Here is a 23,720-nt window from a genome sequence, read left to right on the forward strand (position 1 = left end):
CTTTCCCTTCCCTGTAAGTATAACAGAGCTGGGCATTTTTGACAAAATTTTAAGCAAGGCAACCCTTTCTAGTCCATTTGCACAAATGCCTGTAGGCAGCCTGTTCTTATAGCAAACTGGCCAAATCCATGGGAGTCCTATCTGCTGCTTTCCTTAGGATCTTACATGCATTGACTACTTTTCTGGGATATTATTCAATTTATGTTCAAATGTCATTGTGAAGAATTTATTTGGTAGGGTGTTCTGTGGTGTGATTTTATGGTTGGAAATCTGATTCATAGATCTATTCTGAAAATGGTTTCACAACCAGTCTAATTTAGAGCCACTGCTGCACCTTTTGCTCTCTCTCCCCACGCCCACCTCATGTAGTCCCTTCATAGCCCTTTTACAGGGCTGGCAACTGAGCAGCTGCTATGACCTTTTATTTTCTTTTTGTGAGGTTGGTTTTGAGTTGGGTCAATTCCTCTTGCTCACCAGTTTGCCTGAGTGTGCATGCTGGTGTACACTCACTGTCAAATGCGAGGAAGGGTGCAGGATGGAGCGACTGGGAGCATGCAAAGATGCATAGTTGTTCCTTTATAGTTATGTAGTGGATTAACTGATCAAGAAACTCCATCTAAAAAGCTGATATTGGCAATCCCCATCAGATAGGAAACTGAACTTCCTGTAAATTTGGAATATTTTTCTGGTTGATTTGCTTTGGATCTGATAAACCCAGCATTTTTCTAGTCCACCTCACATGGGCTGGGACACTGCTGAGCAGTGTTAGTGCTTCATTTTGAAAACAAGGAAGTATGACATCTGTTCCAGGTCTTTCTGACCACAGTTTCACTCTTTACATGAGATGAGCCCCAGATCTTGCATGTGGTTTTGGTGTTCTCAGTGAGTAGTCAATATGGCCTTGACAGAGATCTCTTACAGGCACACTGATGTGTATCTTGAAGTGATAGGTGTTAGGTGATAGGCAGGAGTTAGTGTTATTCATGTTTCATTCTCTTTCAGGTCTATAACAGCAGAATAATAAGCTGAAAATTGCAAGGCATTGGTGGTTTTACACTCAGGCAAGGCATGTCACATAAGCAGCATAACCCCTACTTTCTGAATTAAATTCTCAGTAACCTCTCCTACATTTATATTCAGATAGAATTAACTTCATGAATGACCAGTTCCAGGGTTTGGAGTCTGATGTATAATTTTTGTGACTTTAATGAAAGAGAGACAAGTTTGAGGGCTGGCCTTAGCTATCATGTATGTATGGAGCACTTCTGTACACATGCAAAACAGTCTCCAAGCAGGTACACAGTCCAGACTTAATGCTTGTCCTCTGATCATGCACATAAGTTTTGCTTTACATACTGAGGAAACCTGTGGAGCATCTGGGATCACTTCTGCACACCAGCAGCCAGTTGTCACTTTGTATATTCACATCCTGGAGTGTGCAGCCTGTGTTCCTGAAGGTGTTTTTGCCCTTAAATTACAGCTTCCAAATGTAGATTTGGATGTTATTTAAATCAAAGAATCCTTTAGATTCAGTGTATCTTATTATCTGGGTTGGTGTCATTGATCTAGAAAGGACTGGGGACCTCCACAAATCAGTCTGTGAATCACTCTGAACATGAGAATAAGTGTATCACTCAATCATCAGGTTGTATGGGTAGAGCAGGAGCACTTATGCCCTGGGTAAAGAATTAGAAGCTATTTTCAGAATGAGAATATTGTGCCAGAGCCCTATTCTAAATCAGCAATAGCAAAGTTGTGCTGACATTAGGTCTGGGAATTGCTAAATTTAGGTGTGGACTGGTGTCAAAAACACTAGTAGCTCAGGGCGTGCTACTAAAAACTTTGGTGTCCAAGTGCTTATTGTAATCATCAGAGCTGTGTATGGCAGGAAAGAACTAAGTTTCCTGATTTCATTAACTATTGGCCAAAGATACAGAGCTTCTACAGGAGGCAGAAATAAATATTAGAATCATAGGATGATGGGCTGGAATGGACCCAAAAATCTTGTAGTTCAACTCCCCTACCATGGCCAAGGAACCTTTCACTAGAACAGGTTGTTTAGAGCCCCATCATACCTGGCCTTGAACACTTCCAGAGATGAGTAATCCTCAACTTCTCTGGGCAGCCTGTTACAGTGCCTTACCACCTACACAGTGAAGAATTTCTCCCTGATATCTAACCTAAGTCTGCCTTCAGCTGGTTTAAAACCATTGCCCCTTGTACTGTCACTACGGGCTTTGGTAAATGTCTCTCTCTTATAAGACCCCTATATATTTTGAAAGGCCATAAAAAGGTCTTCCCAAAGCCTTTTCTTTTCCAGTTTGGTCAATGATTTTCCCCCTTTACATGGCATAAGTAAGATCCATTGCAAAGGTTTCCTTTCAGTGTATAAATGGAATATATAACAAATTTCATAAAATAGTGTAATATAAGACTTCTGTTACAATTGAAAGAAGGTGATTTTGGTGAGTGCTACAGTAGGAGCCCAACAGTATGTCTTTCCAGTCTAATTTCCAGGCTTATGAAAACTTCCAGCTAGTAGAGAGCAAGAACTTGGAGTCTACATTTTAAAATACAATCCATGTTCTTGACTTTATCAATAGGCACAGGGAAATGTTTTCTTTCACCAGACTTAATGAAAGTTCAGTCAGCAAGAGAAATTTCAAGAAGCCACAAGCCATTTCTTGTTTGCCATCATCTCTTTCAACTTTTACAAAATCTTTGTTTTCAGAGAAGTTTCCCTGTTGGGCAGATTGGCTCCAGCAGCTACAAGTCTAATTAGAGCCTAAAGGGTAGGGAAGATCTTTGAAGTTAAGTGGATGCTGCCATGTAGGGAGATCTGGCTGCTGATAGAAATCTCTGTAGAATAGCAAGGGGAGATGTAATCCTACTAGAGTTCCAAATATTTCTGGGAACTGGGAAAATTATTATGAACAGGAGAAAAAAAAAATTCTTATTGTTACAATGCAGGAGTTGACTGAGTGTTCTGGAGGCTTCCTGAAGTCCTTGAAGTCCTTGTGTTCTTGCTCCCAAAGAGTCTGGGAGGTAGAGAAAAGCTGAAAAAAGCACTCAGTATGTTTTCTTACAAAATTTGCACTTAATCGAGTACCAAAGAGCATTAAGCAGTCACTTCTGCTATTATCTCTCATACCTGCTTGCTATTGGATACTAAGGTTATTTTAATGCTCTTCAGAAATTCCAGGAATTCCTCAACTTGTTTTCTGTGCAGTTGTTCTGCTGCCTGTTGGCTCTGGGCAGGCTCTTGGAATGCAGCTGGCCACATGCACATCCTGGATGGTTGGTTTGGTTTAGGCTCATGGGGTGATTAGGATCAGAGGTATCTTCTCTCTTTTCCTGTGTCACAGAAATGTGTGTGTTCCAGTTAAGAAGCACTGAAAATTTCTGCAAGCACATCGTCAATGGGCAGCAATCCCCCTCCTCTTCCTCTGTCTATCCAGGACAGGACTACAGGTCTGCTCCCCCTCAGCCCTGATCCAACTCAGGGTTTACAGAGCACACGCAAAGAAAGGCAGCTCTGTGTTGGCTTAGGATTGCATACATCTTCTCTGAAGAAGCACATGTGGAATTGTAGTTTTATATGTTTGTTTCTCCTAACTGTAACTTGTTCACCTCTCCATAAAAACCTGACTTTGCTCTGACGTGGCAGGTTGACAGTCTTTGGCCTTTATGTATTTGCATGAGAGACACCTTGAAATTCCAGGTAACACAGGCGCAAGCCAAGGAGCAGAGGAAATTAGCCCTGGTATCAGTGCCAAACTGATGGATGGGGAAGGAGAAAGAGAAGGAGAGGCATTGGTGTGATTTTATACCACCTCAGTTCAGGTGGTGCAGCTTTTTCTGTAAAGGGCAGAACAATGACAATCTCCAGGCTGGGAAACCACTGAAACAAACCACGAGCAATCACACCTCACAGAGTGTAAAAATCTCCAGACAGCTGCCAAAGCCTTCCCTTTTCACATTCACACCAGTTTCAATGGAATCTGTTTTTAAACTCTGTAGTTAAAAACATGCAGCTCCTGTGTGTCAATTATCTCACGAAGGAGTGCTGAGCACTTCACATTGTTATTTACAGCAGCACAAAGAGCACGTCATGTTGCCTAATCAGATGTCAGTGACTTGCACCCACACTGAGCTGATCTAAATAATTGCACGGTTTGCAGGACAGCAGCAGGCAGGACAGAGCAGATGGGAGATCACTCAGTCCCATGTAGTGAGTGATTTAATGGAGCTGTGATTTATCAATTGCACTGTGCAGTAAATCACTGCTGACTTGACTTCCTGCATTTAACAAGCTGCTCATTAACTGGGAATAGAATAACTAGGTTTGGAAGATTTATGATGTAATCATGTTAAGAATTCTGTATTCACTTCTGAAAATTCATGTGGATTTTTTCATCCAGCAGGAACATTCTTTCTTTGTATGAGTCTAGAAAGGAATTCTAAGAATTTAATGTACATGACTTGTCTGTCCAGCACCTCCTCTGTAGACCCTGCAAAGTTCCTGTGCATATGCATATTATTCAATACACTTGTTGGTCTTTCTCTGTAGCCTCTAGTTGGATGACACTGATGCTTTATTTGCATTTCTAGCTATTACAAACCTGTCTTCAAATACTGTTGCCTGGTTAATAGCCATGTTGGACAAAGTAGCATGGACAGTCTTGCCTTTATGATACCTGACCTGCCTTAGACCTAAACAAAGTGACTCTGAGCGTGCTCTTCTTGGTAAAAGTGCCTAAGTTCTATTTGTCTGTGCTGGCTCCCCCAGTGGTTTATCAGGCCAGACTTCCTGTGTGGGCAGAGGACACCAAGAGCTTCAACCTCTGTAAGAGCCGTGCCCGGTGCAGTGCTCTTTCCTCTGCCAGGCAGCATTGCAGCTGCACCCAGCCCCAGCTCTAACTACAAACACTGGAGTGGCAAACAAGGCATTTCCCACGTAGGCAAGGCTTGTGTAAGACCTGCAACAGCCACTGAGGCTGATAAACCAAGCTCCCTATTCTGGGGAGAAAAGGGGAGGAATGGCTGTCGTGGATGAGTCCAGATATCTCTCTGATTGTATTATTTTGAACATTTCCCATTAGGAGCTGCTTAGAGAAAAAAGTAAGAAATCCAAATGCTGGAAGGTAATATCCTTCCAGTTTCATGCAATCTGCAAGTGTGAGAGTTTCCCTCTGAGTTTCCTAGGGAGTAAAGTGGCCCTCTGAACACATTCTCCAGCTGGAATCTATCTGACAGTTCTCAAAAGTTTCTTCCTAAATTTGGAATATCTTCCAAGAGTGTCTCTCCCTCTTTCTCTAAGTTTATCATTAAGTTCTGCAAGCAGTGTTTCGGGGTGTGGTAGACAGGGTTGCTCAAACTATACCTTAGTAAATAGATGGGGATGTTGCTGAGAGCTGTGATTCCCAGTCCCTGCTGGGTGGAGTGTGGTAGCTGCAGATGGCAGGATCCTTGCCTGCCCCTCTGGCCCAGATTACCGTGGCTGAGGAAGTGTGACACACAAAAAAGGGATGTTTGTCCTCAGCTGTGGCAGTTCACAACTTACTGACTGATGTAGATGTGCCAAGAAGAGATTAACTAAAGCATATGTATTCCAGTTACTCTTGTAAACTCCATTTGAGCTTGTCAGAATTTTCTCTCCCTGTTCCATTGCTGTTGTCATGTAATTAACACCTGAGTTTATTTCTCCCAGGCCCCAAAGAATACTGATTCTTGAGGATATTTAAAAGCAGAGCCCAAGATACACTAGAGTTTGGGCTGGGGGACGATAGATTGTGAGTCTGGCACAATGCTGTGTCCTATTAAAGGAAGAAGCAGATCTTGCAGGATGGAGTTTCCTTAGCATCATATCTCAGATAGAAATCATAGAACCATAGAATAATTTCAGTTGGAAAGGACCTTTAAGTCTATCAAGTCCAGCTGTTACCCCAGCACTGCTTAGGCCTCCACTAAACCATGTCCCCAGGTGCCACATCTACACAACTTTTAAAAATCTCACAGGGATGGTGACTTCACCACTCCCCTGGGCAGCCTGTGCCAGGGCTTGAAACACAGACCCTCAAAGGACGAGGCATCATCACCAAACCTATCCTCTCATTTCCAAGTGCAACATGAGCTTCCCTGGTAGCCCTCTCCAACATAAACTCAGTCCTGTCTGTAAGATCAATTATTATTAATTTTACTAATATAACTAATTATCATTCTACCCAAATAGCTCTACAAAGTCTTGCAGAACAAAGCTATCAAAGGCATATCTGCCCTAAGAATCAAAACCATTGATGCTCTTCTCCTCCTGAAGTTGGCCCTTCAGGGTAGAATTTGTGTTGCCATTTGCATGAGCTAAACGCTAGTTCTGTGTTAAACTTTTGCATCCCAATGGAAAATGGCTCTGTACAAAATGTCCTTGCAGGGACAGGAAAGGAATAGGTGAGTACCACAGGCATGGGACATGTTAATCACAGCGTTATCAGAGGTGCTCTGCAGTAAGAGATTAGGCCGGTGAAGGAATCTGTAGGGAGCAGTCACATGTGCCTAAATCCTTCTCTGTCCCATCAAGGCATCCACCAGCAAGGATACCCACCTGAGATTACAGAGAATTTTGGAGAGAGGCTGTGGGCATGGCTTAGGTTTAGGTTTACTTAGGGCCTGGCCTCTAGCAGTCAACATGAATTCTCAGTATAAATAGTGTCCATTAAGTTTCCTTTAACCTACTTCTGAGTTTTATATTGCTGGTCTTGTCTGTCTGAAAGTTTTTGGGTTTTACCCCTGTAACATTTGCTGTTATTGAAAAAGTACTTTACCACCCTGTGTGGGAAAATCCAGCATTGTCAGCCTTTATCAGATGTCTTGCTCAATGAGGTCAGCTGGTAGTTGGATATTGTTGTATTGTGTCTACAAAGGAACAGAAAAAGCATACAACATGTAATCTGAAAGTAGTTGCTGTCTTAAAAGTCAGGCTGGGCATAGAAAAAAGCTGTTAAATATTTTTTTTTCAGAAGTCAGAAACTATTACATAGCCAGAGATTTTTTTACCTGCTCTATTTTCAACTTTTGTGAAAAAGGCAGCCAGGCAGAAATTACTGCCAGGACACAAAACCCCCATGAATTTCCCACATGAGTAGGACATGCAAAATCTAAAGTGCTTCATTTCAGAGGCCTTATCTTTTGAATATCATCTGTGACTGATACACACACATATATATCTCTCATATATATATATATATATATATATATATATGACTGATACATATTCATAAGGTATGTTCTAATCATTACTAGCTAGAAACAAGTATGAGAGTAAATGTGAGTGCTAGTATATTAATTACCTTTACTTTTATGCATATGTGCATATATATATATATATATTTCCACATTTTAAAAAGCAGTGAGCTTCCTTTCTTGGCTGGTAAACTTAAGTACCCATACTGGTTTCACTTCAGCAGATCAAATCCATCCTTAAGCAAGTGTAGTGAAGAATTATGTCTTCCTCCTCTGTCCTCACTTTAAATCCTTTATGCAATATGGTTTGTTGCTGTATTAGATCTGCCTGGCACTAGGAAATCATGTTTTCTTTTGACTGGGTAATATTTCTTAAGAAGAATACTGAAATCTGAGTAATTAAGTTAATTCTGTGGCCTGCATGTAAATATTCATTATCTCAGGCAATGAAAGAAATTACATGGAAGTCTGCACAGTGTGGGAGCAACCTGTTAACCTGCAGTGTCTCAGTTACAAAAGGTATTTCACAAGCATGTGTTTGTAGTAGTTTCTATGGATCTCAATTTACTACCAACCTACTACAATCTGCTAGAATGTGACCTAATACTAATAACTCTTAGCAGTTACACTATTTTTGTATATAAATTATTCACCTGCTCTTAACTAATTGATTACTCAATGCTGAGATATCACAGAGCTAAATATATCTTTATTACCAATCAGAAACAGTACAGCTGCAAGATTAAAACCAAAATGATGAGGTGGGACTGATGGGTAGTTCATAAATATGGGTAGTTGGCAGAACATGTACACAGCCATGTGGTCTGTTATTTTGGCCCACAGCAAGGACCAGCCTGTAGCATCCACATTGTCTAAATGTAGCTCAAATTTGGGTTCAGGGATGCATCTTTTCAGTGTAGATGCACAGTTGAGATGAGAAACAACTCCTGTGTGACTTTTAGTCCTCTATTCATATTATTCCTTTCTGTAGGTGATTTAATTAATTTACCTCTCCATTAACAACTATGCTCTGGTTCCTATAATGTAGGTCAACTAATTAAGATATATAAAAATATTTCCCCAAGGTCATTTGTTTTGGGAACAATGAATGTGGGACAATTCCTTTTATGTGAAGAGTTCAGATCATTTCAGACAAAGCAAAATATTATAAATGGTGACTTTGGTGGTAAAATGTATTTCTTACAAAGATGAAATCCTTCTGCTCTGAAGAACTTCCATACAGCTGGAGCAAATCCTTTTAACATTGCAGCAGGCAATCACAATAACTTCAGTAAAGGGCACTAATTTTGAGATGGGGTGGAGTGTACTACCTAAGCCCCTTATGCTACTCAAAGTTACTTGGTTGGGCTTGGTTTGCAGCCATGAATTGTACTTTAAGAACAGTTGTTGTTCTTTCAAGGCATTGCTCTCATTGGAAGAAGGGGAAAAAAACGAGTGCATGTCAGAGAAATCAGAACTGTTTTCTGTATCAACTAACAAATACTGTATCAACTAACAGGTTCTGTTGAAACAAATGCTCTTACGTCCAGAATGATCTTTTATTCCACTTTAGGAGGTAAAGCACAGCAACTGACTCATTGCTCAAATTTCATTTAAGCTGTTGCACAACCTCAGTTGAGAATACTTTTCAACTGAAAAAGGCCTTTGTAGCACTGTGAGAAACAACAACAACAAAAAATCCTCTTAAATGCAATTATGTGGATGGAATGGAAGTTTCTTTTGCTCAGCTACTGACACGCTGTCATTTTTTTTCATTCCATAACACTGAGATAACTTTGAGATTTTGTGATTTGACCAGTCTTAGAATTTCTTGTAGTGATTCAAATTCTTCTATTCTATTCTTCTATATTCATCTAATTCAAAACTGGATGTGATATTTATTGCTGATTCTATTTCAACTGCAGCAGTGAGAATTTCATCTTATACTACCTACAAAGAAGATACTATTGCAAAAACATATAGTTTTGTTAAATTTTATTTACATTCAGAAACAGAAATTTCACAGTACTTAGAACTAGCCAGAGTGCTGGACCAGGGAGGTTTCCACCACTGTGCTCATATTTGCAAGCCAGTAAATTACTCAGACTTCCCTTAAGTTCAAGTCTATCCAATGTTGATATTTTTTCTGTGTTTATGTTTTCATTGCACTGCACACAGGTTCTTTCAGTCCTTGCTATTGTGTTTGAAGCCTCAGGTATTAAAAGAACCAGTATTTTCAATTTAAGTACCTCTCTATCTATATTATATTTATAAAAATGATGAGGTGTGTTTTGTATTAATTAATTAAATGAAATATTTTGCTCTTACATACCTATTTTCTGCTGTTCTGGGTGTTGAAAATACTCCTGTTTCATCTACTAGGCACCATGTGTTTTTGTAAGACAGGTATGGAGAGCTCATGCACGAGTGCCATTTCTGCTGGTTCCACACCTGTCATGCAGTCAGGTTTTCTGCAGCACAATAATTTTGGAGCACCAGTTATGATTTATGCTGGGAGTTCTTTTCAGAAAAGCTCACTGGTTTAATTTTAATGGATGTCTTTAAGTTCACTTCTGGGAAAAGACTGCCTATCAGGACAGGCATGTGTGGTAGCAAATCCTGGCATAGAAACAGGATCTGTGAGTGGAGGTGGGCCAATGAGTTTGTTAGAGAAACACAGCTATGGAAACAAAAATCCTGAATTAGTTTATATTGTCATCGGAGCAGGATGCACAAATAGTAACTGTATGAGGACAAAGCAATTGAGATTTAGCCAGAGGAGATATTAATAGGCTGTGGTAATCTCTAGATAATATTCCTGCTTAGTGTTTCATTATATTTGATGGGGTTTCTTAAGGCAGCACATATCACAGCAGAGAAATAATCCTGCCAAAATTATTGTGAGAAAGACTTGCAGAATTACCTGACACCCCTGGGGATCTTGGTCAACCATTCAGTTATGTTTCTTTTTGCTTCTGATACTAAAGAAGAAGGAAGGGGAAAGAGTTTCTGAGATGAAACGGTCTGATATGCATCTGCTTTATGGTCACTGGGGTGAGGACCTTCCTAGAAGTGTGCTCTCAGTTACCCAAAGAAGCCAGCTCAGATAAATACCTACTGACAATGTTTTGTTGCAACAAAACAATACAGTGCAGGGTAAGTTTATACTTATAGCAACAACACTGCTAATTGCTATTTGCACAATCCAAAGTGATATAAATAACTATCTGTCATCTAAATACCAGCAAAGGCATGGGCTGATAGAAAAATGCATCTCTAAAAGTCAAGGGTGATAATTAATGCCAGTTTACCTCAGTTTCAAGGTTTCACTTACAACCTTGCCTAAAAACAAGTCTTTTCCCAATGCTTTGTTTTCCATTGCAGCTCCTACATTCTCACCCTTGCTGAGGAGCTCCCTCTGTGAAATATTTTTTTTTCTTCACTGCAGCATGGCATGACTACTGGAGACAGCACTATTGACAAAGCAGAAATAATTTTCTTATTGCTTTCTCCTTTCTTATCATCCATACTGTGCAGGGACTTCAGGGCTTCTCAGAGCTGGGAGTGACAGAACGTGGCTCAGTGTGTGATATCTTAGTAGTGCAGGGCCACAGGATATCACAGCTGGTCAAGTGAGAAAAACCTGCCCAAATGACACCTCTGTAAAATCCCCCATGTGGGAAATGTGGTCTTGGCTAGAGCAATCATTCAACAAAAAATGTGAGCTAGTTCATGCATTGTAATTATGTTCCATACCAAAAAGTTTCTGACTACATTGTATCACTGAGTCTGTGTGTGATCCCTGCCCCAAACTCACCCTAATTCTGCCCCTAATTCAGGGGATGTGCCATACACAGGGCTGTGCCAGGTTGGTTGTGGCCAAGCTCCCTCTGCTAAGATGTTTAATTCCCTCCACAGAGGGAAAGCTGGCCTTGACCTCCTGAGCAGTGTTTCACATCACTATTTCCGTGTCAGGAAAGCTACTGAGTCAGGTATTACTGGGACCAGAGTATTCTACCTTTGGCTAACTCTGCTGGTTTGGTGAATCTCTTTGTTTCACTGGGAGTGGAATGAAGTTTTACTAGCAACAGGGATGCCTATAGATAGGACTTTAGGGATTTCTCAGATTCTGACCTTCAGGTCAGATGCCTAATGCTTTACCACCCCTGCTGAGATGGCCTGTTTGCTTGGGAATGATCCTGGTGAGGAGTTATTCTATCCCATAAACTTCAGCCAGCTCAGAGTTTTGTTGTGTTTGGACTGCTGCCATGCAAACCTCAAATTCTTGTAAAATTTTCTGAAATGAATGAACAATACAGCATGGAAGTTCTCCCCTGCCCCTTTACCTCACACATCCCAGTTACCCTAGAAATAACTTCTTAGTCATGCATGTCAAAGGGGAAGAGGGGGTGGGAAGAGCTGCCTGTGACAATAATCCTGTCAATTGTTGCCTCCTATTTTCATTAAATGGGTTACTGGCAGCAGATGTGTGCTGAGTTCCCCTCATTGCCCATGACAGTCATGGAACTCCAGTCCTGGCACAATCAGCAGTGGAACATTTTGTGGGGTCTCCCAAACTGGGGACACCTGAGGGGGAACAGAGAAAGTCACCAGGAGCCCACAGCCAGTGCAAGAGTGGCCAATGGGACCTGAGTGTGGCCAGGGGAGCACTGGTACAGCCCACACCCATTGCTCTGCCTTGTGCTAGACCCTGCAATTTAAGGCATTATGTCAAGACAGCTATGAAATCCCAGCTATTTTATAACAAAACTTGAAACATCAGTTGAAGGTAAGGGCTAGTTTTTCCAGTATTTATGTTTCTCAAGCAGTGGTCTATAAAGGAGCAATAGCCTTTAAGACCTGAATATGTGATCCCCAGGTAGCCTACAAAACCACATTTCCTTGAAAAAGGACTGGGAAAATCCAAAGGGAACCAGTGGATCTATTGTAGTAGCCTATTAATGTTTTAATCAGTGCTTTTGCATTTCAAGCTGCAAGCCACAATGTGGCTATTTTATTTTCAAATGCTTGAGCAAACCATTCAAACGAGGCTTTATCAGAAGTGCAATTGTTTTTTAACCTCAAAAAGGACAGCCTAATAAATTGTGGAGAACAAGGAAAGCCCCTTACAGTGGATGCAACAGTACAGAAGTGACTCATGATCAAAAGCACTGAGGGGGTCTGGCTGATGATGTGACTGCTGTGTGACACAGAGCCAGGTAACCAGGCACAGGCAGTGTGTGCAGGGAGATGCTGGATGAATGCACGAGCTGCTATTGATGCCAAGAGGTGCCTACACTTTACTGGCCTCATGTTGTGTGCTGCTCATGGCTGGCCACACTCCAGTTCCTCTAGACATTATTCCCTTGTGTCCTGAGGATGTGTTTTGGCTTGAGGTAACTGTGCTTAAAGATTCTCAAGAAGCACAAGCCAGGAGAAGAACACCAGGTATTTGTCCTTTCCTGCTGCTTAAACCTCTGGAGGAGCTGGCCTGAAAACTTTGCAGCTAGCAGTACTAAAGACAACACTTTCTGGATAATACGGGACATTTGGTGGATAAAAACATGAGAGGATCTAATGCAATTGTATTTCAATATCTAATTAGTTATTTGTCCAAAAGTGAATTGGTTACATTCATGTTTCTGTGAAATAAGTCAGGAATCTTCAATATGTCTTCAAGTTACCTAGGAGTATTAAACTAGTAATAGAAACGAAAAGTCTAAAATATAGTAAAAATATTTTACTCTAATCTACTTTCATGTTTTCAGACTTCTGACATCATCCTGATGCCTTGTTTTGCATTGTATTAAAGGATGGAAGTCTAGTCACTGATTTTGTTTATTTTATTAAAGAAATTAAACAGAAACATTAGCATGTCTCTGAAGTATATTTTCATTTTATTGAGTATTAGTTATTCTTAGAAGATAAACCTTTTTTGTTTTCCTTCTTGGGATTTTTTCTTTTTTCAGTTTGCAAATGTAAAAATGACAGAAGAATCCAAGATAAAATTTAAAATGAACTGAAAAAAAATTGCAGTCCAAAATGTGTTTAGGTCTTTTAATCTTATCAACAAGGCACAACATTGAAGAATTGAGAAATGACCTTCTGAGGGTTTTTGTGTGTAGTTAAAGGCATAAACAGGAATATGTAAGGAATATAATTTTTTTTTCTTTCACATGTGCTTGGTTAACACTATGACTCTCTACCTTCTTGTCTTTCAGCCACATAATCAATGAGCTGATAGAAACAGAACGGGTTTATGTAGAAGAACTTCAAAGTATAATAGAGGTAAGAAACTCTTCTGAAATTACTTTTTGGTGTTTAACCTCTAAGTCATACTGCAGGTGCACATCCTTCATGGGCTGAGCACTCCCACCTCCTGTTTATAACACACAGGCTGTGTTGGCAAGATAGCTCAGCCTTGGAGATGGAGAATGGGAAGGATGTTTTGAACATCCTTCCTCAGGACTTAAAGGAAAAGGCTTAAAGGACCTTCTGTGGCCTAATCCCACAAAATGACAATTTGCTTGGTTCTGAAAGTTCTGGACAGAGAAGAAGTTAATAATGTCTTTTCAAAATATTACCAATAGGTCTCAGAAGCTGCACCTTTGATGTCCATGGGGCCAGACACTAAATTCTGTGAATGTACATTTGGAAAATTTTTTGAGAAAAAGGAAGGCGCCCCATCTGCTCTTCTTTACTATCCCATGTTGTCCTTGAACACAGAAAAAAAATGCAGCTCATGCTGCAAATTTAATTCTTGAGCTTTTGAAACTGATAGGATACCAGCATACTCAGTGTGTGTGGGGTCTGAGGTCCCTAATCTGTGGGAGGACAGAAGCTGAGTAGGGATCAATCATGCTTATATTTGGGTGGGACTTTAAGGACATGTGGTTGATTCTTTATTGCATTTATTCCACGGGAGCTGGCAGCTCTGGTAATTGATATATTACTCCTGAGTTTAAAATCAGAATGTTCTCCTCTCAAAGTTATTATTGAAGAAACACAATTCAGTTTTTACAAGAAACAAAAAGAAATAGTTAAACCAAATACCACGGTTCAACAAATAAATCCAAACTAACTCTTGTGCAATGAAGCAGGGTAGCAGAAAGGTATCTGTCTGCCAATCTTAGCAGTCTCCATCCCTACATGACCCAAATGGCTTTTGAATCCTAGACACATAATTTCATCTATTTTTTATTAACCTTGTGACCTGTGGTCATTTGTGGTTAAAATGTGTTTGCACAGTTACAGGGTAAAATCTCTGGGGAAAATCAGAAGCATCAGAAATTCATGGGAGCGACAAAGCAGCAGACATGGTAGAAGCTTTGTTTGCTCTGTGGAGAACAAAAGCACACGGACTTTGGAGCTTTCCAGTGCCTTGAACAAGTACTTCTTCCCTGGTGAAAACACACTGGTTTTATTTCCCACTCTTCTCTGCAGGGGTACGCTTCAGAAATGGACAATCCCAATTTAGTACATCTGATTCCATCTGCACTTCAGAACAAGAAGGAAATTCTTTTTGGGAACCTCCCAGAAATCTACTATTTCCACAACAGGTACATGAGAACTGGTGGTTGTCCTGCATTCTTGGGTGCCACCACCATGTCCAGTCTTTTTCTGTCGGGTGCTTTGTCATGCTCACATGTACAGTGGCAGGAAAAGTTATCCTCACTTGGTCTCTGTGTGTATCCTATATACCCATGTGTAGAGAACCCCTCCAAGATCACCTATTTCATCTTTTTTTGGTGAAGATTGTAACTTTTGTGCATTTACAAGTGATTTCCTCTGGCAGGATTAATTTTGAATGTCCCCTGTGGTCACTGTTTTACCACCTCTTGGTACACTGGTAGACATCACAGGACTAAATCCTGGTATTTTCTGTCTGGCAAAATACCTTTGTAAGGAAGTTTTCTTAGTGTTCAGCTTATTTGTCCTGTATTTCATTTGATATCAGATATTTTTCAAATTTATATCAGATCAGAAGACATTATATATTTAATACCACTTTTCTTTTTTTCCCTTATATAAGATCACAAACCTTTCCAGAAGCCATGTCCATAGTGTGGACAAGGAAATCCAGAGCCCATAACTACAGAATACAAGTTATGAACAAGATTTACCCTCTTGCAATCGGCTTTCAAAACTCAAAGCTTAGAGCAACTCCTACAAATTTCCTGCTTTTCCTAGCCTTGCTTGAGCAAAACTGGCTATAACCAGACTAGGAATTTAGGAATTATTTTGAATAATAGTTGCCTGTAAAATGTAACAAACAGTTGAACAAAATAAATTTCAAAAATCTCTTTTGCAAGTCTTAATATTATGCCAGAGTAGTTAATACATAGTAGAAAAATTATTTTTGACTTTATATATAATTATCAAACATTGTGTCTTCCATTTGGAGAAGGATGTTCCTCTCCCTTTGCAAGCCCAATTTCCCTAAAGGGAAAGCCCTTTCTTTCCCTAAAGGTTTAGTGCATTGACTGTCACTGCAGAAGCCTTTGGACTACATCCCATATTTTCACTGCTTCCTGATTGAGCAACTGCATCTGATAGAGCATTCCTGTCTGTTCTAGCTGTTCTGAAAAATCCTTGTACCCAAGTGGAAAGCAGGTATTTGGGCTACAGATTGGAAAGAAATTTCAACAGCCAGAGGAATCAGATGTAGCAGATGCTTTTGAGCAGAGAAAATATGATAATATTTGTGATTTAGGGAATCAGGTAACAGCTACATCCCATTTTTCTAAGATATTTATTTTTTGATGTATCAGAACTGTTACCTTCCCCTTTGGATCCTCATATTACTTAAAAGGAAGGCTTTAAGTTGTATTTACACAGAAGCTAACACACAATATGTGTAAAATCAACAATCCTAATTTTACATTACTCTTTGCTCTTTTTTTCTCCCTCATAGAATTTTCCTTAAGGAGATAGAAAATTGCATTGAAAACCCTGAGCTTCTTGCCCGGTGCTTTTTGAAAAGAGTAAGTATATCCTTTTCCAAGTTTCAATGAATATCTATGGTCTTATCCTACAGTACTTACAGATTTATTCCCATCTTTTCACTCTGCTTTTGTTAATGAAAGAAACTCCTCTAAGCAGCTACTCCCAAATTAAGCCACAGTTACCAAGCATGTATTCTGATATCTCACCCTTTACCTGGTTTACTGACGGGAACAAGTCTGTTACCAGTGTTTTACAAGTATTTTAAGTCCCATTTAAAAGAAAAAACCCAACAAATAACAGTGATCCAAATGTTTGACATGCTTTTCATATCAAACACATCTGTAGCAGGAGTCTGATGTAACCCCGACACCACCCTGCAGTAAATAAGCAGAGGAGGTATCGGAGTCGCAGCAGGTTGCTCTGGATGCAGACAACACATCCTGTTCCTGCTTTATCTTATCTCTTCTCTGCACTATTCAGGACACTTGGTCCCCTAGAACTGTCCCAGCAGAGTCTGTGCTGTCCTTGCATGGACCCCCCCAGCTCCATGAGACTCTGTGAGGTGGATTCCTTCACTTCTGCACAAAACAGGTGGGATTCTCCCCTCTGCTGTGAGGTGCCTCCCTGTGCCCAAGTGCTGCAGCTCTCTCTGAGAGCTCCTGGTGATGGCCCTCCTCCACCTCCACCCCCACTCAGCCTGACCATTAGTTCTTTCCTGCAACACAACCAAAGGTGCTTGTTTTTATAGCACTCCTTCAGGGGCCCTACTAATGAAAAAAAAACCTGTTTTGGTGGTTTGCTACTGCTTTCAGAGTTTGACAAAACTGTGTGAATAAGGCTCTGTGTTTTGCACAGGAAATGGAAGTGGCATGAGAAATGGGGAAATCTGTCCACTGTAGTGAAAGGTACCTCCTGCTTCTACTGTATACTACAGGTAGCATTTGCTGCTTTTCTAGAGCACACATTAAATACAGACAGATTTGGATGAATCAGTCAGAGGTGCTGAGCACTGCCACATTGCTAAGATTCAATGGGAATTATGAGCATGTGATACTTGCAAAGGGTATGCTTCCAATTTACAAACAGGTCAGGCCAGAGAGAATCATACAAGTGTAAATGTGATTATGTGTTCATTGGATTATTTTCTGTTTAACAACGAAGCATTTAGAACTTGAGTAAATGACACTACTAAGGCATATGTTGTTATCCTAGGATTCAAATGCTGGGCAGGAAAATACTGTGGTGAAATAATTATGCAAAAGAGGATAAGCAGTCTTTGAAGAATGCAGATCTTTGAAACCCAGGAAATGTAAAATAGTCCATGTGTTGCATATATTCCTAAAGAATGCAGCTAAATAAAAATTCTTGGTATAGAATTGTTCCTATGATTCTGCAGAAGGTTCAAATTCCACATTTAAATATTGTAGATATTGTCTCTCTGTAAAAGCAGCTGTTAAGCCCAATTCTCGTCACTATTTTACCAATACAAAAACAGCACTAAAGCTGAGGTTCGAGTATGAAGTGAGAGAAAGCCAGTCCCTCCATTGCCTTGGCTCATCAGTTTCTGTGGCCTGGTCAAACCACACTAAATCTATCAAATAAGAGGTTAAATCATACATTTGCTTTCTCCCTACTTCAATTTTCACACTAAGACAGCACAAGCTTCTCTCTTGAGATGTCTCTGCTCGCACAGTAGCACCTTTGATTCGAGAACTTGCCCTTATGTTCTGTTTTTAGAAGAGGCCACATAAAGTCCAGAAATGTGTTGTTTCTGTTGGACTGCCTTTAGGAGGCACAAACAAAAGTCTGGTTGTGTGTTTGTGTTCCCCATGATTTGGCAGCTTTTTATACCTTCCTGCTGAGCAGTGGCTTCTGGCTGCCCGTGAGCTACGACTGTGCTTGCTATGATGGGGAAACAGAAGCAGCTGCTGTTCCAAGTGATGCTGAGTTCTGGGAGGAAACTCACATTGTTGCAGGTTCTCTTTCTTTCTGTGGGTGTGGCCATCCTGCCACAACAACAGCCTAGACCTATGATTAGAAACAGACAGTTATTTTTTAGATTCAAACTTTGAAGAGTTTTACCCTGACTGATCACACTGGCCCTTTTCAACCCTGATTCCAGAGCTGCTTGAAAGTATCCTGAGAGCTGCAGTGAGACACTCTGGTGCCAGAGTCTCTCCATTCCTGGCCAATCAGTCCCCACACACTTTCCCCCCTCCACCAATGCCACCTGATCAGCTGTCACCATGAATGTGAACCCTTCATCTCAGGTGAGGGGAGAAACAGCCTGTGGAGTCTCTCTCTGGCTTTTCTCTGGCTTTGTCTCCTGGAACACAGCAGCAGAATCTGCTAAAAGATGAGCCAGAAATGCCTTTCTCGTCCTCCCTCCCACTTTGCCTGACCTCTTTCAGGGCATGATCTTCATATGAGCTAAATTACAAGAGAGCCAGCTCAGCTTTTCCATGTTGCAGCTATTTTGCCATCACCAAGATGCTTGACCTTACTTGCAGCTCTGTGTGCCCAAGGACCACACAGCTTTCAAAGATAGGAGGGATATGCATTGAATACCTTGCAGAATGGGTCTTCTGGTGCTTTATCAGCAACAGGAGGGACATGCTGGGCTGATCTGCTGTACAAAGAAAGGGCTGTGAAGGAGGAAAGCTTACCAAGCCAAGGCAGGAAAGCCCAGGATGGAACCAAAGGTGTGTCAGACTGCTTACGAAAATGTGCCAGGTGATGAATCTGGCAGGAGTGATTCACTGTGGATTACCACTGTTCACTTATTCATATTGCTAACCTTATAAAAAGGAATAGTTTAATAGGAGCCAGCAGTTGGACATTTAGTCATTCAGAGAGAAATAAGCTTTTAGAAAAGGAATCTGCCTGTGAAAGGACAGTAGCAGCTGACCAGAAACCTGTGAGTTAGACTCAAATGTCTAAATTCTAGACTAATGCAAAAATTATTCATAAATCAGCAGTCAAAAAGATAGTTTTAACTGTGTATATATGCCATGTGCATTGGAGGTTATAGGCTCTCAGGGTCCAAATAAGTGTGGAAAGGAAAAGCTTCACAGGAGAGAGGAGTATGGTGTAAAAGTACCAGCAAGAAGTCAGAACTTTTGCAAGAGAAGATAGAGATGTATGGAATATTTAGGACTGGGATTTGAATAGACAATCAATTACTTCTTAGCATTTTAAAGTCTGAGCCTAATTCTATTCCTAACACCATTGCAAAACTTAAAGCTGTAATTAAATATGTAAGTATCTGCCTGAGTAGGTGTCACTGATTTAGGCAGCAGTAGATTGTACTGTAGCAGTAGATTGCACTGGTGGTTCCACTATGGCAAATTACTGGTAAATTGTTGGTTATTATACCTTTTCTTTAAGTTTACTTGGTTCTTTTCTCTTATTCCTAATGGTTCTCTTGTCTGTTGCTCTCTCAGTTCTTACCCAGTCCAGTTAGGTTTCTGTGGGCCAGGATGAGATTGTAATGCTTGATTATGCTTTGTTGCTGGTTTTAGTTCTGTGGGATTTACCCCCTGTTAACTTCCCCCCAGGGCAATATGTACAAACAATTCTATTTTTGTGAAGAAAACTGCATCTATTTTAAAATAACACCATTAATACTCTATTGAGTTGCAACAGAAGAGGTTTTTGTGTTGCATAATCCTTGACACAGTGTGGTGTTACGTGTCACATCTCTGATTTCATAGCTTTTTCATCAGGGTGATGTCAGGATGGGTCTCTAGAGGAAGACAGCAGCAACACTGATTTCTTCTGGTAACTGTACAGAGGGAAATTATTTCCCTGCAGCAGGAGTGGATGGGAACTGCCTGGTAGGCTGAAAGCATAGAGGAAAGCACAGATCCAGGAATTGCTGAGATTTATTTTTGGTGTTTGATTTGCTGAGGTCACACCCAGCAGGGTAGGTGCAGATGAAGGTGGGAAGCTCCGGGCTGGTCGGGCACAGCCAGCCCTGCTCAGGAGCCCCTGGCACTGCCCTGTGGCCACCTGGGTGCACAGTCAGCAAAGCCAGGACCTGGCAGAGGAACACCCACACAGCCCAGGGAGCTCAAACACCCTCTCTGGGCTTTTCTAGAGATGGTCTCTGTTTTCACTGAAGTCAATGAGATTTTTGCCATGGCCCTCAGTGAGAGCACTTGGAGTGTAGTCAAAGCTAAATAAAATTAATCCACCCACTTCTAATTTGGAGAGAACAGGGTTTAAATACATCCCCCTGCCTGGCCTGGGACACCAACAAGACAAACTTCCCTTTTAATTTGTCCTTGTACTATTGAGAGCCAACATTATTTTTGAAGTGTGTTGAACTGGTAAACTTTAGTTATCATTAACATTTACAGTCGGCGCCAGTATTGTTAATAAAGTTTAAATTTCAAATATTCTTTTTTGCTGTGTTTTTCTTTTTTTCCAAACGATCAATTCACCTCCCTGAAAAAGATACTGGTTTTGCTGTTAGATTATGTGTCTTCCAGTCTGCAGTCTCCTTGCTTTGTGTGAAAAGTGAAGGAAAAAAAAATCTCATTTTCAGATGTATTTAACTTAATCAGAAGTAAAAAGCAGGTTTGGTGGTTTCAGTATGTTTTTACATGCAGAATTATTTTCATGTGATAATTGCTTGATGTCTTAGGATGAAAGGTAAGAAAAAGTGTGATTCAAGAAAGACACTCTCTGGATTCTTTTTCTTTCCCTTACCTAAACTCTTCTTTTCTTGCAGAAGGAGGACCTTCAAATATATGAAAAATACTGTCAGAACAAACCAAGGTCTGAAGCTCTCTGGAGACAGTGTGGAGACAGCACTTTTTTTCAGGTGGAATTTCATTGCAGACTATCAGTGCAAGACCCTCAAAGCTCATTTTCCTTGTGTATCTCCATTCTTTAGAAAATCTAGAGTAATACACAGACTTTTCTGCATGCTTCTTATACCGATGGCAGGTGCCCAGTGTGTGTCAAGGTGCTCTCTACAGGAGACTGGGTAGGGAGAGCAGTGGGTAGATTTCCTGGACAGGAGCCTGACTCTGCTATACCCACACCAAACAAGTGCTGGCTTCTTTGCAAATCCTAGCTGATTGTAATCTTATCAGCAGGGAATGCCAGATTTCGACACCAAGTTGAACCTAAACATTAGCTCTTGTTTAGATATATTTTCACTGTGGTATAAGTAACCCGGAAATTCCTATGCAGATGGAACAAATTCCTCTCTCAATTAATTCACAGACATATAATCTTCAGATTGTCAAAGGATAATGATTTTGGTGACTGGCCTGTGTTTCAAGAAACAATTTTATTTTTCTTCTGTGTTGTCTCCTACAGGAATGTCAGCGCAAGTTGGATCATAAGCTCTCACTTGATGCTTATCTCTTAAAGCCAGTCCAGAGAATCACCAAGTACCAGCTGTTGCTAAAGGTAAATTCTCCATGACATTGCAAAGAATTCCAGTGTAGAGCTTGCTTTACTTCCAGAATTTCATATCAGTCAGGACTACCTGGGAACAAAGCCTCACTCAGTTCTTCAGCAAGTACTCAGCATTTTTAGTTGTAAAATGGTAGAAAACAGTCTGGTACAGGAACTTGTATTTTAGATTGGGAATGACCATTACTTACTACTTATACTATGTAATAGCAGTGTACTATTATAGGTACTCTACATAAAGTAAGATATTTTACTTACTTTTTAAGATAGTATTTTATTGTCTTATTGATTGTTTTATTTTCCTTTAAACAGAAATTGAACTTGACTTTATTGTATCAGTATATGGTCTTACAATTTGAAAACAGGAACTGATACCTTAAATCCTGTCTGTAACATCTGTCCCTGTTTAACAAAACTCTTTCAGCTCTCTGCACTGCTATTTTCCTATGGTTGTGACTCAGACCTTTCAGAGGGAGCCACTCCCTTTTGCTGCTTCTTTTTAAAAGACACAGCTAGGAACAAATTGCCTGTAATTTTTCCACAGGGTGAATAAGTGAACTTCCCTCTTGATTTGGCTGGAACCATGAATGGTCCATGCTTGAAATTCTGGTCTGAACTGGACAATAGAAAATATATATACACTCAAAAGAATGATTTCTTTTTCTCTTTTTAAGGTGGTGTCTTAAATTTCTGTCTCCGTCTACTCTTAAAAATAATATTTACTGGCTTTCCCTATGGGAAGGTCATGAAGATAAATTACATGCTACTCCCAAGCCTCTGGACTTAAAGTAGTGTTATGCACTGTCATGAAATTTAGCATTGAAATTTGCAATGAAGATTTTAGGTTGCCATTTAACTTGCTAATAGCTGCTATGGCACTGCTCAAAATGTGCCAGTATAAGCCATGGGAAGATGTGGTTGGCCATTCTTGTACATTATTTCTGTGAACTGCTTACATTATTGACTTAATGTAAAAGTACAGAATCCAAATATTGAACATGGGTATTGACAAGGATGCAACTTCACTGATTCCTGTAGATTTACATCAACATAGTCCAGAAATAAATTTGAACTCTATTTCTTGAAACTATTCTGTGAAAAGGGATAAAATCTCAAGGTCTCCAGGAAAGCAAGAGTAAACCAGGTTTTACTTTTAATTTTAAATACGTCTGTAAATAAAGCCAAGATTAGATCAAGGAGTAAAATTCTCAAGCAAAACAGGTCTCAGCCATTGGGGCTTGAAGCTGGTCAGACCAGTTTCTTACTTAGCAACAGCACATTGGCACTGGCATTTACTTTGTCAGGGTTTATGAGATCTGGGAAGATGGTGCAGTCCTTCCCTGGCTGCAGGAGCATTTAAAAGTGTCGAAAAATGGAATCTAGTGAAAAATTGGTACAAACAAGTGCTTAAGAAGCTGTGTGCCTTGAGTGGTAGGCAGACTGGATTTGAATTTTGGGTCACAGTTATTGCAACCCTCTGGTTTCAATCAGTTTAGCTAATATGCTCATGCTGATAAAAACAGCATGATCACTGTGCAGAGATCCATTCTCATCTTAGGAAATGTGCAGCAGGTACTGCAGGAATGCATCCTGCTTTTACCTTTTAATCCCTGATTACCCAAGCACTTGAGGAGAGACAGCTGCTGTTTGGGGTTTGCAGGAACTACCTTTTTGCATCCTTATTTTACAACGAACGAAAGTGCCTCAGCTTTTGGATTAAAATATTTCCAAACTGAAAATGTGGAATGTCAAACTTGCCAAATTCAGACTAGAAATTAATTCATATTTTAGCAGTGATAGTAAGTACCTTGTGGAACTAATTGCAAAAGAAAATTGGGAATTGTCTAACACCTGAAATAATTATATTGAGTTTCTGTTCTAGCAGATGTGAAGGAAAAAAAACCTTGAATGTAATTCTATGACATGCAAGGAGTTCATTGTAAGCATGTCAGAATGGTCCTGTCTCATCTTAAATAAACTCTTTAAACTTGAAAATGTTCAGAAGCTCAAAACATGTGTCCTCAATGACCACCCCAGTGAATGTCATATTTGGGGATTTTGGGGTTTTTTTGCTCCTCTTTTGTTTTCTGCTAGTTATGCAACACAAA

At 40.3% G+C, this 23,720-nt stretch overlaps 1 protein-coding gene across 8 annotated transcripts in view; it reads left to right on the top strand.

Annotated features, from left to right (window-relative positions):
- MCF2L2 (MCF.2 cell line derived transforming sequence-like 2) overlaps positions 1-23,720 on the top strand; it is a 157,080-nt gene that overhangs the window by 100,635 nt on the left and 32,725 nt on the right. For all 8 annotated transcript variants that reach the window (XM_015637655.3, XM_015637653.2, XM_015637656.3 and 5 more), the window contains exons 16-20: positions 13,458-13,524; positions 14,680-14,795; positions 16,151-16,220; positions 20,918-21,010; positions 21,514-21,606. In XM_015637655.3, the coding sequence (XP_015493141.1) occupies positions 13,458-13,524; positions 14,680-14,795; positions 16,151-16,220; positions 20,918-21,010; positions 21,514-21,606 (439 nt within the window). The remainder of the gene's footprint in view (positions 1-13,457; positions 13,525-14,679; positions 14,796-16,150; positions 16,221-20,917; positions 21,011-21,513; positions 21,607-23,720) is intronic.

Source organism: Parus major, chromosome 9, assembly GCF_001522545.3.
Source record: "Parus major isolate Abel chromosome 9, Parus_major1.1, whole genome shotgun sequence".
NCBI lineage: Eukaryota > Metazoa > Chordata > Aves > Passeriformes > Paridae > Parus > Parus major.